The 15,541-nt window shown below is 53.6% G+C and overlaps 5 protein-coding genes across 5 annotated transcripts; 1 reads left to right on the forward strand and 4 right to left on the reverse strand.

Moving 5' to 3' along the window:
• Positions 1-12: 12 nt before the first annotated feature.
• On the reverse strand, positions 13-597 carry CkaCkLH20_11297 (uncharacterized protein; the record flags this gene model as incomplete). The annotated part of the gene is made up of 1 exon (XM_038894011.1): positions 13-597. The coding sequence occupies one exon, from the start codon at positions 595-597 to the stop codon at positions 13-15; it is 585 nt and encodes a 194-aa protein (XP_038740589.1).
• Positions 598-1,273: 676 nt separating this feature from the next.
• CkaCkLH20_11298 (uncharacterized protein) lies at positions 1,274-2,962 on the reverse strand (the record flags this gene model as incomplete). The annotated part of the gene is made up of 2 exons (XM_038894012.1): positions 1,274-1,915; positions 1,976-2,962. The coding sequence occupies 2 exons, from the start codon at positions 2,960-2,962 to the stop codon at positions 1,274-1,276; spliced, it is 1,629 nt and encodes a 542-aa protein (XP_038740590.1).
• A 1,999-nt stretch (positions 2,963-4,961) lies between these two features.
• CkaCkLH20_11299 (uncharacterized protein) lies at positions 4,962-5,375 on the reverse strand (the record flags this gene model as incomplete). The annotated part of the gene is made up of 1 exon (XM_038894013.1): positions 4,962-5,375. One exon carries the CDS (start codon positions 5,373-5,375, stop codon positions 4,962-4,964), a length of 414 nt encoding a protein of 137 aa, XP_038740591.1.
• Positions 5,376-6,152: 777 nt separating this feature from the next.
• CkaCkLH20_11300 (glucose-methanol-choline oxidoreductase: gmc oxidoreductase) lies at positions 6,153-11,640 on the forward strand (the record flags this gene model as incomplete). Its single annotated transcript, XM_038894014.1, has 8 exons — positions 6,153-6,378; positions 6,475-6,792; positions 9,507-9,593; positions 9,725-10,068; positions 10,119-10,601; positions 10,655-10,728; positions 10,777-11,191; positions 11,242-11,640. 8 exons carry the CDS (start codon positions 6,153-6,155, stop codon positions 11,638-11,640), a joined length of 2,346 nt encoding a protein of 781 aa, XP_038740592.1.
• Positions 11,641-12,953: 1,313 nt separating this feature from the next.
• Positions 12,954-14,713, reverse strand: CkaCkLH20_11301 (bZIP transcription factor; the record flags this gene model as incomplete). The annotated part of the gene is made up of 2 exons (XM_038894015.1): positions 12,954-13,774; positions 13,825-14,713. The coding sequence occupies 2 exons, from the start codon at positions 14,711-14,713 to the stop codon at positions 12,954-12,956; spliced, it is 1,710 nt and encodes a 569-aa protein (XP_038740593.1).
• Between the last annotated feature and the right edge of the window lie 828 nt (positions 14,714-15,541).

Below are 15,541 nucleotides of genomic sequence, written 5' to 3' on the forward strand. Positions count from 1 at the left end.
AAGCTCTCCTACTCAGGCTGACAAGACCGGCAGGACCCCCAAGTGCAGCATGACCTTGAGTGCTGCCCCGTGTCCGCCATCCAACAAAACCGCGGCAATTACAGCCTCGACTGTATTGGCCTTGACTCTCTCCGGGACTCCGTTCTTCTGTGACAAGTTCTGATTGATACAGTCTGTCAAGCCAGCTTTATCGCAGATCGCCGCGAGAAACCGCTTGTTGTTGATTTTCTGCGCGAGGTCGTTGATCTGGCCGGCGACCATACCTGATCGAACTGCCATCGCGGAGATTGACAGATCGATCACCTTCGTGCCGTGTGCCGCGAGGCTTCGGTTGCCTTCGAGGAGTAAGCGGTCACCGATTTGTTTTACTACTGACCCTGGGGCTTGCAGAGCCTCCCAGAGCCAGTCAGTTTCGCTGAGGTCGTAGCCGATGATCTCCATTGCTTGTTGGACTCTTTCTTTGTCGAGGCAGGTCATGATGCGAGCCTTTTTCTTGATGGCGTTGATGTCATCGGTATCGTTGATAATGTCGTTCATCTTGGTGTTATTCATCTTAGGGGTGCGTTTGTTCTTGTCGAAAGTTGTGGTAGTTATCAAGGTGGAGTTGAAGATAGATAAGAGGAGTGATGAACAAGGGTGGTTTGATTTTTGGTGAATGAGCAGGAGAAAACCACTCTCAGAAGGATACCGGGACGACTTTATATACATTATTGAGGGTCATTCTGACCATCAAGCTCTATGTCAACGGAGAAAACTTCAAGATGTAAACTCTGAGCCAAATGAACAGCTCCCTTGGTCAACACAAAGCTTAAATTGGTGGGCGTTCGCCGCTCCCGGTGTTGTTATTCAGCTTGCTCACTTTTTTTTCTTCGCCTTCAATGCTAACTCCCTCGTGATTTTATCGCATTGGCTCGACTGATCCTTGAGGATGATTCGTGTGTTTTCTTTGAAATGCCCACAAGACGGTTCTCACTGGCAAATATTCTCGATGGCTATTCCTTATAGAAGAATAAAGCTATCTAATAAACTCAAGTCTGAGCGGGGCTAAACTGATCTAGGCGATGCCTGGCCACTGCAAAATTGATGCCGTGATACCAGCCACGAAGCTACGCCCTCCGGGTCCAAACTTGCTATGTTCACACGTACCAACAAAACTCATCCTGGTTCCCCGATTCATCCCAAAGTAAAACTAACATACAAAATCAAGGCTCTCATCGAGCGGGTATCGTTTCATCTGTGCGTGGTCGGAGATAGAAAACAAGCTCAAGCCACCTCAGGCCCAGGGCTTAGGGGTCGGGTCAGCCTGGGAGTAAGCACCCCGAATGTTTCGGTGAGATCCGTCACCATAGCTTGAGCCGAAGACGGGCTGCGGCTCAGGGAGTGGAACCACGATAAGATCCAGGACGATGGCAGCCTCGCGCTTTCTCCAGATCCGGCGCAAACTCTCATCGCTCTGGCAACGGAGAAAGTGGCAAGTTCTCATCGCATCCCTGAATTTCCTGCGCTCGAAGTCGATCCGGGTTTTGATGACATCGTCCGGGAAAGCGGTTTTGAGAACCACCGTATGGGTGAGCTCGAAGTGCTCGCTGGTGAGCTTGACACCTCCGGGGATCTGGCCGGCAGTTGAATAGGGCATCAGCGAGACGCTCAGGTCACCGAGGGGACTGGCTGAAGGATAAGGGTCGGCTTTCGATGGTCCGGCATGGGGGACGACGAAGCCGGGTGAACCAGTGTCGGAGACGACCAAGTTGCCGGCGCGTCCAGGTCGGGAACCATCCATGCTAGCCGGGTTCGAATCACAAGCGGTGATGCCATCGGGGACCTCGAGGTCGGTGGTGAGGAAAGCGCTCGGCGAAACAGATCCGGCGGGTTGGTCGTTGTAGTACGCCATGTCTTCTTCCAATTGCATGTAGTCCTGTGATTGGTATTAGTTCCGGTATGGTTATTGGGACACAGGATGAAGGTGAACACGCACGAGGTTCATTGGGTGCTGGGTTTGAGCGGTTGGATCAGCCACTGGCGTCGACAAGGCGTGGGACTGATGGCCAGGCATCTCCTCCGAAACATCGGTACCCGGAGATGAGTAAGACTCAGCCTGTGGCATGAGGCGGCTCGTTGAGTACGCGGTACCCAGTTCCTCATTCATGTCGACGTCCGGCATTGGAGAACCTTGCTGCAGAGTCCGGAAATCTTGCTGCTGAGCTTGCAGGCATTCTTCGGACTCCTGCTGTTGCAGAGGTCTCTGCGCAGCTTGGGCGTACGGTTCAAGCGGCTGCGGTTCATGCTGCTGCAGCTCAGAATTCTGCTGTTCATGATTCTGTTGGCCAAGATGCTGCTGTCCGAGGTGCTGCTCTCCAGAACTGTACTGTCCATAATACTGGTGTTCAGGTTGCTGATATCCATGATTCTGCTGGCCTTGGTGCTCCTGCTGCTCTTGAGCCTGCGTTTGCTCTCTTTGGTACGTCTTTCCTCCTTGATTCCGTTCTTGTTGCCGTGACTGGACGTCATCATTCTCGGCCTTCACCTTCTGGCGACTCTTGCCACCATCGTTCTTCGGCGTCTGACGTTTCTTGGTCTCGTTCTCGTTCTTCTCCTGCTCCTCCTTCTGTCTGCGAGCCTTGAGGGCGGCTGAAGATTTCCTCTTCTTGTCGCGGCACGGTTCGCACTGCTTGAAATACTCCGGCCTGCCCATCGTTGTGTTGCGGAGAAAGTCCGACTTGAGGCGGACCTGCTTGCACTTCTCACAGAACATCTCGTTCTCTCTTAGAGGCGAATCAGGCAGGGATCGCTTGGCCGGGGTGACTGATCCGGTACGGTTGGTAAGAGCGCCGTTGGGAGAAGTGGCAGGACCGGGGCCGATAGGTGAGACGGGACCGAAACCGGCAGCGGAGGCAGGAGCGGGACCGGTAGCGGCAGTGGGGGAGGTCGAAGCTCCGGTGACGGTGTTCTTGCCGGCCTTCATCGTGTGTTTTTTCGTCGAGGTTTGTGAAGAATGTTCGTTGTGGTAGGATGCGATTGGAAATATTGAAGTGTAAGGGTATGGGTTGGGTGATTTATTTGTGGCCGAAAAGATGAGGTTGTGGGTGAAGAAGTTGAAAAAGAAAAAGCCCAGCTAGAAGTTTGGAGTCTTTTCGACAACGAAGGCGGCACAGGAAGGCGCGAGGGTCGAGTGGCAGTTGCCAGTTGAAAAGAACAAAGCCAAGGTGAAGGCTCCAGGAAAGTCCTGTCTGGTGAATTCAACAAAAGGTCTCAAAAACTCCAACTTTTTTTATCGCCCCTCTATTCTTCCGATTCCCTCTGGCCACTACTTCCTCCTTCGATTTTTCACTCATCTTTCTAGTATTCAAGTCCGGTCCATTCCCTCTCTGCTGCAGGTTTTTTCCATGCTTGAAAGATTTTGGGCTTCCAACTCCATGTTATGGTAGATTTTGGAACAATGTTTGTTGTTTCTAAAATCAGTGTACATATTTCTTCGATGCCTTATTGATGGAATTCTGATTCTTACTCAAAAGAAGATCATCTTGGTAACCCTCACCACAAGGCTTCTTCCTTGAAGCGGCTACCCGTGGAAGGTTTAGGCAGGCGAGAGCAACTCTAACCACAATATCGTTAGATTCTAGCTGCTTCTACGAAGTTCCATACCTTGAACTGTTGACCGAAGGTTTGATGCGATCATCTCCGCCCCGTAGATTGGAGGAGAAAGTGTTATGATAGTGACTCATTCCGCAACGACTCTACGGTGGCTGAGAGCCTCGGCTTACAGGAAACAGAGTTTTTGTTGCGGTTAGTTATTTAAAACAAAAATCACATTAAAAAATGAATGCCCGGTTGTATTGATGCGATATTTGACAATAGAAGATCCAGAAATCTCAACTCAACTCCCACGCAAAGACAAATTCGGTTAGGTGAAGTAACCAGGAGCTTTTGCGGCTTTCTAGGACATATCATTTCTATATTGATGATGTTGCTGTTTCACGGCAACAGTATGGCACTTTCAGCAGTACCGAGAAACCATAGTATCCCAGACAGCTCACCAATTGTGACTCGCGGGCATTGCGACTTTAATTTGATACAGATCTTGTGGGTGAGCAGCATTCAACGTAGATTTCTTTGGGCCACTCCTCTCGTCAGACCGAACGAGTAATATGTTCATTTCGACAGCGGTGTTTGCAATCTATGTTTCTGGGGTTGGTAGGCCAAGTGCTTTGCTATTCGTCTTGCCCTGCCTTTCTCATCACGACAAATTGCAACTCATGACAAATAAATTTCTCGAAAGTCTCCAAATCTATACAAACTTGCCTCCTTCATTTTTCTGAATGAATTTCCAACTTTTACTAATGTAATGGAGAGACATTGATTGACTGGCTATTGTCCTACTGGGTTATCCCGTTGAGCGTCAGTGGATTTGTACACTTTTCCCGTCTTGCGCTTCAAACTTACTTGAGATACGTCTCTGTTATCGAAAGTAAACATACGTAGGCAATGGCGTTAGTTGGCATCGATGAGACGTGAGGTTGACAAGTAAGGAAGCTCGTCACCAAATGCGGGTTGCAAGGGGTGCACCGCATCAATATTACCCCGCGTCCTCACGATGATGAGGTACCGCGGGGATCCATGGATAGGGCCGAGCGTTCTTCTGATTCCAACATCAATCACAACCGCCAACACCCAACATCATGAGACGGATTGTCGGGTCATGTTCAGTGGCTGCTCGGCGGCTGTTAACCCGAAATGCGGCATCTAGCAGTCGTCTGGTTCTGCCTGATCAATTTGTCTGCCTGGCCTCGACCTCTTCGCTTCACATCAGACCTTTCTCTGTGTCCTTGCGGCACTCCCACACAATCTCATCGACAACGGCTCCTACAGTTCCCTCAAACCCCGACCAAGGCAAGAAACTTGCACACGCAGCCCGTATCGCAAATTACGAATTCAAAGACCCGGAGAGATGGCTGTGGGAAGCTTTACAAGGCGCCCGGTCTGACGTACTCGTCATCCGGGACCGCGCCATCGATGAAGGCAATAAGCGCCTGGCTCTCCTCGGCGATAAGGTCATCGGTCTCGTCATCGTTCAGAACGTAGTTGAAGCGAACGACTACAGAGGTATGATCCCGCTGTTCAGTCAACCCCTTGATGGTCGCGTGAACATGATCTGACAGCCTGGCGGGTTCAGTGGTGGCGGACAGGCAGTTGAAATCAATGGCCATCAACGACAACTTCGCGGCTTTATGCGATAGGATCGGCCTCACGGCATGCATCAATCTAAACTCTTCACAAATCTTGGCGGGGAAAAACGTGAAGGCAACCACGGTTGAGGCTTTGATAGGAGCTGTCTTCCTCGACAGCGGCAAAGACCTCAATGTTGCGCATCGGGTCATGAAGCATATCGGGATTCTTGAGGCTGTTGGTGCTGCGCAGGCTATTCGAAGCGGCGATGCCGCAGCCCCTGTAATAACGTCGGCAGGGAAGCGAGTTAAGGTTGCCGATGAGGGTTCATAACAAACGAGATACCACAGATACTTATTCCGCGACCACATTACCAGAGACATAACGATGAACTGGTCTTCTTCCGGTCAAGCTGTTCCCGCATGGCCAATAGTCAATTACGAAGAAGAAAAGATGAGGCAATGTGAATCTTCGCCTATGCGTTGAGACTGTCAAGCTTGAAGCGATATTCCATGACGTTCATGATGCTGATCTTTTACACTTAGCTCTGTTATCTAGGGCCTCTTCTCATCACGCTAATAACTCGTCTCGTTCACCCGCCATATACTTTACATCATTAATTCGCAACGTGACTCCCAGTTTGAAGCCTGATGCTCTTTTCTTTTGTTCCTGAGACACGGACCTGAGGCCCTTGAATGGCTCAGCTCAATTGGCTTCGCCCACCGGCGGCTGTCTTAATTCTGAAGTTATGATTCGATACTATGATCTGCCGTATGCATCCTTGAAGCCAGAAGCGCAACATGCATATTGAGGGGTTGATAGATGAACCGTCCCAGCCGGCAACGGGGCCCTGACCGTGGCATCAAAAACCGCGCGAAGGCCCCTTAGACTTGGTGGTTCACTCTTCTTCCAACACCACGCTCAACTTTCATTGTCTTCTACTATCCTGACAGACACAGTCAATTGATACTCACGACAACATCGCTACTATGAACAACAACAAGTTAGACACGGCGGCAACCATCTTGGCCCCGACCTATGTTTTCGAGATCCCCGACTTGTTGTGGGAAGCCCTGCAGGCGGCGGGCTCGCCGAACCTCGTTGTCGGCAACCGGCGCCTCGGCTGCGAAGGCAACAAGCCACTTGCTGGGATCGGAGACAGAGTGATGTCCTTGGTGATCACCAATGGGGCCTACGATGAAAATACCAGCATCGGTGAGCCCTCCATATTTGCCTCGAGGATTGCAGCACTCTCGTTGCTCCCTGCAACTACTCCCTCACTATCAAATTTAGTACTGATCTTGAGAATAGGTGACACCAATGCTCTGATCCAGAGGTACGCGCGGAACGACCGCCTCGCTACTCTCTGTGACAGAGCTGGCTTGACTGGTTGCATCGCGGGTAATCCCGCACAACAGGGTGTCGTATCCAGGCGCATCAAAGCAACCACTGTGGAGGCCATCATCGGCGCGGTGTTCAAAGACAGTGGAGATCTGAACGCTGCTGAACGGGTCATGGTTCACCTTGGCATCATCCCACAGGCTTCGTTCATGGACCGTATCTTCTCACGTGGTAACGTACCAATCCCGTCCCAAAGCTACAGAGCCATGCTGCCGCAGACGCTTGTTGGTAGGCGACTTTGCAATACGACACACCATCACAACAGCGTGACGGTGTCTTGAAGTCGCCATCAACAGGCGGGTGCGCGAATGGATTAACGGGTTACAGTTTTGCTCTTGCCGAGGGCTTCCCAGATTACCCGCTGAAGGGCATCTGTTGAGGCATCCGCGCGGCCTATTTGGTGACACCAACCTCTTACGCCAGCACCAATCGAGGAAGGGAATGTTCAGGCCGGCTGGGGCTTGTCCTTAACATCATCTCCCTCGTATTGGATTGCCGAGGAAACGTGGTGCCGAACGGGCTACATGTATGCCCTTCCGATGCCCTTCGGCGGGGAGCCCGGGAAGCCCTTGGCAGGAGACCTTTATCAAGTGGATGGGTGCCCCAGCCGCCTACCTACGCTGGTTCTTGACTGTGGACCGTGGATAGAAAGATGTAGATTCTCGTTGAGGTCTTCAGGTTCTAATTCATGGGGTCTCAGGTGGACATTCCGATTTCTGAGAGAATGGAAGTGAAGGAGAGAAGGGTTGCGTACAAGATATGGGGAATGTAGGCACAGCCCAGGGAGAAATAAGTTGATGCAACAAGGGACGAAGCTGGATGGAAGTTGAACTCCAGGTGGACTCCGGACGCTCTTTACGCATTTTTGGAAGTTTCGGACCATCTCAGTCCTGGATTAGGGAGCTCTCTTGATAGAGCTTTCATTGAGTTGGAAATGTGGTATTTTGTTCAATTCTCACCTCTGTTGAGGTCATCAACACACGAATGCAATTCATTAACGCCTTTTTCACCAAGCAATTCTTGTTTATTGTCGTCAGTAACAGACAGAGTCTTTGTTCACGAAAGTTTCCGAGGTCTCTAGGATACTGGTATGTTTTGGTACTCAAAGTAGCTGGGCATGGAATTTCGATCCGGCTGTTCTTGAGTAAACTCAAAAGACCACCGAAGCCCCGAGTACTGCGTCTCCAGATCGTCATAATAAATGGCAAGGCAGATATTCATGCAAGACTAGCAGGCACAAACTAAATAGGCAGTGACTTTTTCCAGAGTTCTGTATCTCGTGTGGCCGCACACAGTCGGATGTATGGTGGGACGGAAATCCTCGAAGATCAAATCCCACGTGAATCTGACAAACAAACCACAACTTGGCGAGTTGCCTAATTTTGAGGCTGTCTTTCCCCAAATCCCGAGGCGAGAGCGAGGAACATCTGGTCATCCGCTGACCCAAAACCTCAGGTATTCAGACATGTCTTGGTAACGTAACGTAGGCGAGGCCACCCAATGTCAAGGCTTCCAAGCCGCCTGTCCAAACAGCAGGATTATGTGAGACATGTCACTGGGATATTGGAGGCGACTTTGAACTGCCCAAGGCGGAATAGATGCCGATCAACAAGGCGCCGCAGCCCGCATCGCCAAGCCAGAATGACCATGTACGTACCCCGTCTTAACAAGGAGCTTCGAAGCATCACACTTGGCTTCGAAGGACCCGAAATACGACGTATTATCCGCCCAGTCCGAGAGAACAAGGTTAAACAATAAACAAACCTCGCCCCGAGTCAGCCTTTCCCGGGTGATCTGCCAAAGGAACAATCGGAGATCTTTCTCAACCGCCGAAAATGCAAGTTCCACTCATCATCGCTTCCCATGACGCCTCAATCTCACACCGATCCTCGTAAGGCGGCTCGGCGGCGCGGCCTTGGGGTAAGGTCTCTGCGGGGAAGGGGAGGGATTTGGTTGGATTCGGCCTGCAGCGCTGAGCTGGAGGTACGTCGGCGGGATTCCTTCGAGCCTGCATCTCATATTCTTGGCCATATCTATCCACCTTGCCATATGTGAATGTCCACATTGACAAGAAAATTATTCGGCCAAGATGGGAAGCAGAAAGTCTAGCTTCCCGACATTCAGATGACGAGATACTTTAATTTAGCTTCGTGAACTGCCTTAAGTATTCGGCGGCAGAAAGTGGACGGCGATTTACGGAGTTTGCCCCGGCACCCCCGGCACGCTAGACCGTCGACGGAATGTCTTGACATACGTCGGTCATTCGATCCTTCGCGATGCCTGTCTCTGCAAGTGTTTCTCGTTGCCGTGTGATTCGAGGTGCTGTGCCTCAATTCTGCTGCGGCTTGCTCAATAGATCCAAGGTTTTTTCGTTCTTTTTGAGAAAGAAGCTCATCCATGCGGTGTGGAAGGAAGGAAGCTAGATGCCAGGTGGGTACCTTAGCCCAGCTGCCCATCTCCAACCCCCTGCTCCCCCAGACTTTTGTTCATCCTTTACTGCTCTATTGACGCGCCCAGAGATGACCACCGAAAATGAACAACAACAAAAATCGCCAAGCTCGACCACGGCACGCCTCGCCTTCGCCCGGGGCTGACACCTCCCAAGGCACGATGACGCACCAGTAGTCGTACGCTTATTGAGACTTTCTGCCTTGGTAGGTCTCGTTTCCAAGAATGAGCGCTCAACGGCCGTCATGGAGGATGGTGAAGGACGAATATATCTTTGATGGGTGCCCTACCCCATTTTCGAGGCAGTATGGAATGGTATCGCGATCCATCTGTTTGGATCAGCTATCGTCCTTCGCAGCTCAATTGGGTGCGATCTCTTGCTGAACTGGCGTCTCTTGCTGCCTACGATAATCCGAGGCACACACCCAGCAATCGGTTGCTTCCCTTGAGGCCCTGAGAGGACTTCACAATGAAGCTCACCCTTTCGGTCTTAGCTCTGGCCGCGGTCGCTTCCGCCGCGCCGCTCAAAGACTTCCACCGCGAAAAGATCGAGGATGAATACGACTTCATCATCGCAGGAGGTATGTACCCTCGTCACACACCCTTGCCCCAATTCGCTCTCGCTCTCGCGCCGCCACGCCCTCGTCCCATACCCAGATAAATTCAAACCCAAAATGGTTCCCGAATGACGAAATACTAACACACCTCACAGGCGGAACCGCCGGCCTGGTCCTTGCGAACCGCCTCTCCGAGTCCGGCAAACAGCGGGTCCTCGTCCTCGAAGCGGGGCCGGCCCCCGACGTCGTCTCCGCCTACAAGGCCCCCGGCGGCAACCAGTTCCTCGGCGGCACTGCCATCGACTGGTCCTTCTACACCACACCCCAAGAACACCTTGACGACCGTATCCTGCGATACCACCGCGGCCGCTGCCTTGGTGGCAGCAGCGTGACGAACGGCTTTTTCTACGGCCGCGGAAGCGCTTCAGTGTACGACGACTGGGTCAAGGTCGGGAACCCGGGGTGGGGGTGGGGCGACGTCTACCCTCTCTTCGTCAAGGTGAGCGTCCTCATTGAACAACCCTTGAATGATACTGACACAGAACAAAGGGCACGACCTTCAACCCCCCAACAGACCACGAAGTCAAAGGCTTCGACGTCTCCTACAAGACATGGGACCCTTCCGCCTACTCCGACGGGCCCCTACAGCTCGGCTTCCAGGGCTACGTCCCGCCCTCGGGCGTCGGCTTCATCGAGGCCTCCTCGGAAGCCCTGCAGATCCCCATTGTCGAGGATTACAACACGGGCAACAGCACCGGTGTCAAGCAGGGCACCGGGCACCTCGACTCTCGCTTCCACCGTAGCTCCAGCTACGACAGCTACCTCAAGCAGGCAATCAACCGGACGAATCTCGACGTTGTTTACTTTGCGCCCGTGTGGAAGATCAGCTTCGACACCGAGGGCGAGAAGCCGAAGGCCACGGGCGTGGCTTTCATGGATCACCCCACGGGTGAGGTGCATGAGGTCAAGGCCAAGAAGGAGGTTATCGTGAGTTCGGGGGCTTTCAACTCGCCTCAGCTGCTCATGGTCTCCGTAAGTGGACACCCGAAAAAGGTCATAGAGGAAAAGAGTCTAACAAGGCCCAGGGCATCGGACCGAAGAACCAACTAGAGAAGTTTGGCATCGAACCAGTCCTAATCAACGAGAACGTCGGTCAACAGTAAGCAGTCTATCTCCCATCGTTCATCAAACCACTAACCCCTTTAAGTCTCAACGACCACTCCGTCTTCTCCATCATGGCCCTCTCGACCCCGGAGTTCTCGACAACAGACATGGCCGCGACCTACTCCGCACTGCGCGAAGCCCAGGAGGAGTTCCGCACGAACTTGACGGGTGATTACACGGCGCCTTCGGGTATCACGAACGCCTTCCAGAAGCTTTCCGAGGCGGAGCTCTTTGAAATCGGCGCTGGGGATGTCGTGACCGCCGGTCTCGCGAACCAGTCGCACGTCGAGTACCTCTTCGAAAGCGTCTTCTACCCCAGCGGCCCCACACCGTACTACACGCCGAAGGGCAACGAGACGTACATCTCCCTGACGGCATCCAGCATGGTCGCGCTGTCGAGGGGCAACGTCACTCTGAGGTCGAACTCGATGGCCGAGTTCCCTGTTATCAACCCCAACGTACGTCCCCATCCCTCCCAGGATAAGACCACAGCTAACACCCCGCACAGTACTACGCCCACGAAGCAGACCGCAAAATCGCCCTCGCATCCTTCAAGTACCTCCGCAAGATTCTCGCCCACCCGCGCATGTCCGAGTACACCGTCGGCCCCGACCACGGCGAAGTCTCCCCGGGCGCCGCCGTGTCCGAGGACGACGAGGAGGCCGTGCTCGCCTACGTCCGACAGAACACGATCCCGAACTGGCACGCGTCCGGGACGAACCAGATGCTGCCGGAGGCGGACGGCGGGGTTGTCGACCCGCGGCTGAGGGTGTACGGGGTCGAGGGGCTGCGGGTGGTGGACTGCAGCATCATCCCGATCCTGCCGGACGTCAACATCGTTGCGTCAGTGTTTATGATTGGCGAGAAGGGGGCGGAGTTGATTCGGGAGGATTGGAGTGATGTTTAGGCTGAAAGAGAAGTGCAGGAGGTTGAGTTTACTCTGTGGGTTGTTGGTAATGTGGTGTCAATATCTACGACATCTTTAATAATACATGATCTTTCCTACATGGAAGCACGGGGCCTCGATTTTCACCTTCCCGAATGATACTTGCATCAGACTTGTCTTCAGACATAATGCAAATTACGAGCCAAATATATCGAAGAGCTCACAACCATCCGTCCATCCTCAAAAGAATCCCAACTCCATCCATCAACCGAACAAACCAGACGAATTACCACACCCAACAACCGGCACCATCACCAAACAAGGCAACTCCCCCTCTGCCATCCCACCACCACCCACCATGTTTTCCGTCCCCGGTACGATCTCTCAGCTCAATGCGAACCAACAACAAACGTGTCCAAACACCAATAAACTACGCTTGTCAACGTCTCAGTAGATATCACCCGCAACGGACCCTTGCATCGGAAAAGCCGGGTCTCAAATCCATCCATCCATCCCTTCCTTCCTCTGTCCGTCTGCCCAAGAGGCCTCCTCCACCACCACCGTCCCGAAGACATGGGAAGCAGCCAGAGCCGCCGCCGCCAAACGGCTAAGGATGCTAGGAACGGGCGGGTTGCAGGGATACTCAGATAAGGCTTCGGAAGGTGGGATCCACGGGAGGAGAATGCCACGAGATTCGATCGGTTGGGGTCGGGGGACAAATGCTGCATACCTACCAAGGGTTGATCAAAGCTGAAAGCCAAGCGTTTCATTGACAGGTCACTGGTAGGTTAGGAGGGGAACAAGGCATAATGAGTGGCTGGAGGGGGGGGGGATGCGAAAGATCGGGCGAAAATGCGTTGAGCAGGTTTCTTGAGATGGAACCACGCGACGTTTCGTGCTTCAACCATCTACCGGGCCCATAGAAACTGCGTGACACGGAACGGGAAGCGTTTGCAGATCAAGACATTGCACGATGGGAGGGAATGATGTTTTGGAGAATTCTCTTTATTGTTTAGATCGAGTTGCGGGAGCTCCCAATCTATCTAGTACACGATGGCCATGGCCAACCGTAATCCAACCTCTTGCTTGCCAATGATAACTATCATCAATCATACCGAACCGACTTGGTTCCTATAGAATTCTTTTCATCCGCCACACACAAAGTAAAAAAAAAATAAAAGAAATAGATGCCATCCCGGTGCGGGTGTAGTAGTCCCATGTGAATCCCAACGCCGTGTCCCAGATATCAAGCTAGTATGCACAGGAAATGGTGTAACGACTCAATGCCCGCAATAAAGTTGCTGTAAAGAAAGTGGAGGAGAGAATGTGTGAAGTTAGAGGAACATGGCCTCTAATCTCGCCATGATGGGTTCCAGGCTAGCGGAGATGCGCTCAACCTTGGCCATGGCGACACAGGCATTTTGTTCTTCTTCCGAGGCGTCAACAAGTTCGTAGCGGGCGAGGACCTTCTCGGACTCGACACCACCGAAGATCTCAACGTGGGAGAAAGCGTCGGTGTCCAGTTCGATGGGTCCTTCAGTGGCAGGGGCGGGAACAGAGTGGTAGAGGGCAAATTCGGGGTCGTTCTCAAAGTCGTCGTCGAAGACTTCCTCCTCGGCAGGCGCCTGGAAGGAGACCTCGGGGGCGAGGACCTTGGGAGCCTCGATAGCGGGGAGCTCGATCTTCTCGTCGTCCGACTCGAACTGCTCGCCGACGAAGTTGGAAGACTTGCCGGAGAGGACCTCAGCGTCGATGGTGACGGGGATCTCAGGGGTCTCGACAGTGAAGACCTGGGGCTGGTAGCTGAAGTCGGCGTTGTCCATGCTGAGCATGCCGAAGTCCATGTTCTGCTCGGGGATCATGGCCATGCCAATCTGCTGCTGTTGCTGCTGGTTGTTGTAGGGGTTGACATCCTTGGGGACCTGACGCTGCTCGGGTTGTCTCTCCATCTTGACGACGGGGGCCTGCTGTTGAACAGCCTGGGGGTTGGTGCTCATGTGGTCGAGGAAGTTGGAGAAGGAGGGAGAAGACAGGAGCATGCGAGTGAGGTCCTGGAGACGCTTGTTCTCGTCGGCCAGGGCGCGGTTGTGGGCACGGAGGTCGCCGTTCTCGGTGACCTTGTTGGCAATCTCGGCCTCGAGCTGAGTGATGTACTCTGCGACTTGTTAGCGGATGTTTCGGTGCGAGCGAGGAAGTGATGCTTACCCTTTCTGCGGGAACGGAAGGCGCGGGCGGAAACCTTGTTGCGGAGCTGGCGGCGCTCCTTGCTGCTGAGCTTCTTGCCCTCCTCACTGGCGAGCAGTCTCTCGTCCTCGTCCATATCCTCCTCGTCCTTCTTGGGGCGGGGCAGGTTCATGAGAGGGCTAGGGGAGCCGTCCTCATCAGCGGGCTTAGCACGCATAGAGTTGAGGAGCTGGGTGATCTTCTGCTCGACAATGGGGTCGGTGGGCTGCTGGCTCTTGGTGCGCTGCTTGCCCATCTGCTGGCGTTGCTGCTGCTGCTGGATGATCTGCTGTTGTTGCCTCTGCTGAGCCTGGGCCTTGGCGAGGGCAGCCTGGGAGTGCATGCCAGGCCAGAGTCTGCCAACGTTGCTCTGCTGAGAGGGCACAACCGGTGACTCCTGTCCGCCGATGGCAGTGGGGTTGACAGTAGAGTTGGGGAAGAAGTACTGAGAGTCAGGAGGAGAGTCGAATTCCATGTCCATATCCAAGCCAGTCGAGTTCTGGGAGGGAGAGGTGTTGAAGTCGAAGAGATCGTTCTCGGGGCTCATGCCACCACCGAGGTAGTCCAAGCTGAATCCACCGTTGTAGCCAGTGATCTGGGAGTTGGCCTCGTTCACAGCCAAGGTGCTGGCGAGAGCACCGGGAACGATGCCGGTCTGCTGCTTGTACAGATCATACTGGTGGCTCGGGCCGGTGAGAGGCTGCGATGCTGAGGGCAGAGTCGGTGTCGCGACAGAGCTAACTGATGGGCGAGAGAAGGTGTTCTTGGCGGCGGCAGCGGGAGAGAGGGAGGGAGACTGGTAGGAGACGTTGTCGTACTCGCTGAAGTCGAGGAGAGCGTCGATGTTGTCGACGTTGTGATTCGAAGTCATGTTATCGGCGGTTGAAAGAGGGAATCGGTCCCTCTAACGGCTTTGATGTGTGTTGGTTTGGTGGTGGATGCAAGACCGCACCTTCGGATCAGTGGCGAACCTCTCGAGGTATTGTTCGTGGATCCTAATCGGTTCTTGGTATCGTATACGCGGTCGATGATGAGGCTGGTGACGATGGGTACCAATGCCTCAGGTGAATGTTTCGTTTGGTGGTTTGGGTTGTTGAAGGGAGATGTTGATGGAGAAAGGGAAAAAAGGGAACAGCAGGTATTGATGAGAAAAGGCAAGCAGGCGACGGGAGGGTAGATGAGGGAGGGAGGGGTGTATGTTAGGTAGAGGGTGTACGAGACGAGGATGAGGAGGGTCGGCGTCTGTAACAAAAGGGGAGCGCCTGGAAGTGAGAGAGCGAGACTGCAAGAGAGACGGGAGAGCAGAGAGGAGAGCACGAGCACGGGGCCTCCGTTTCTTGCTGAATGGATTTGGGTGCCTGGCCGGTCGGAGGAACAGGGTGACGGGGTGAGGGAAGGCGGGCCAAGCGGGCTTGAGGCAGGGATGTCTCTCGCCAGACGAGGGGGGGGGCGCTGATGGGAGGGAAAGAGGGACGCGTAAGCTCGAAGGAAGAGTAGACCCGATTGGGAATAGCGCGGTGGTCTGTGAGTGGTGGGTGAGAATTACTGAGGAAGAGGCAGGCGCTGCTGCTGATTGTGAGTTCCTGCCGTGTGTGTGCCTGCCTCGACAGTGAGAAATCAGTGAGAGGAAGGTGCAATACAGGCGCAACGGGCTGCTCCTTCCTCTGTGCCTTCTCGCCCGGGACATATCCTAATACCC

The sequence above is a fragment of the Colletotrichum karsti genome, assembly GCF_011947395.1.
Source record: "Colletotrichum karsti strain CkLH20 chromosome Unknown Scaffold47, whole genome shotgun sequence".
Lineage (NCBI taxonomy): Eukaryota > Fungi > Ascomycota > Sordariomycetes > Glomerellales > Glomerellaceae > Colletotrichum > Colletotrichum karsti.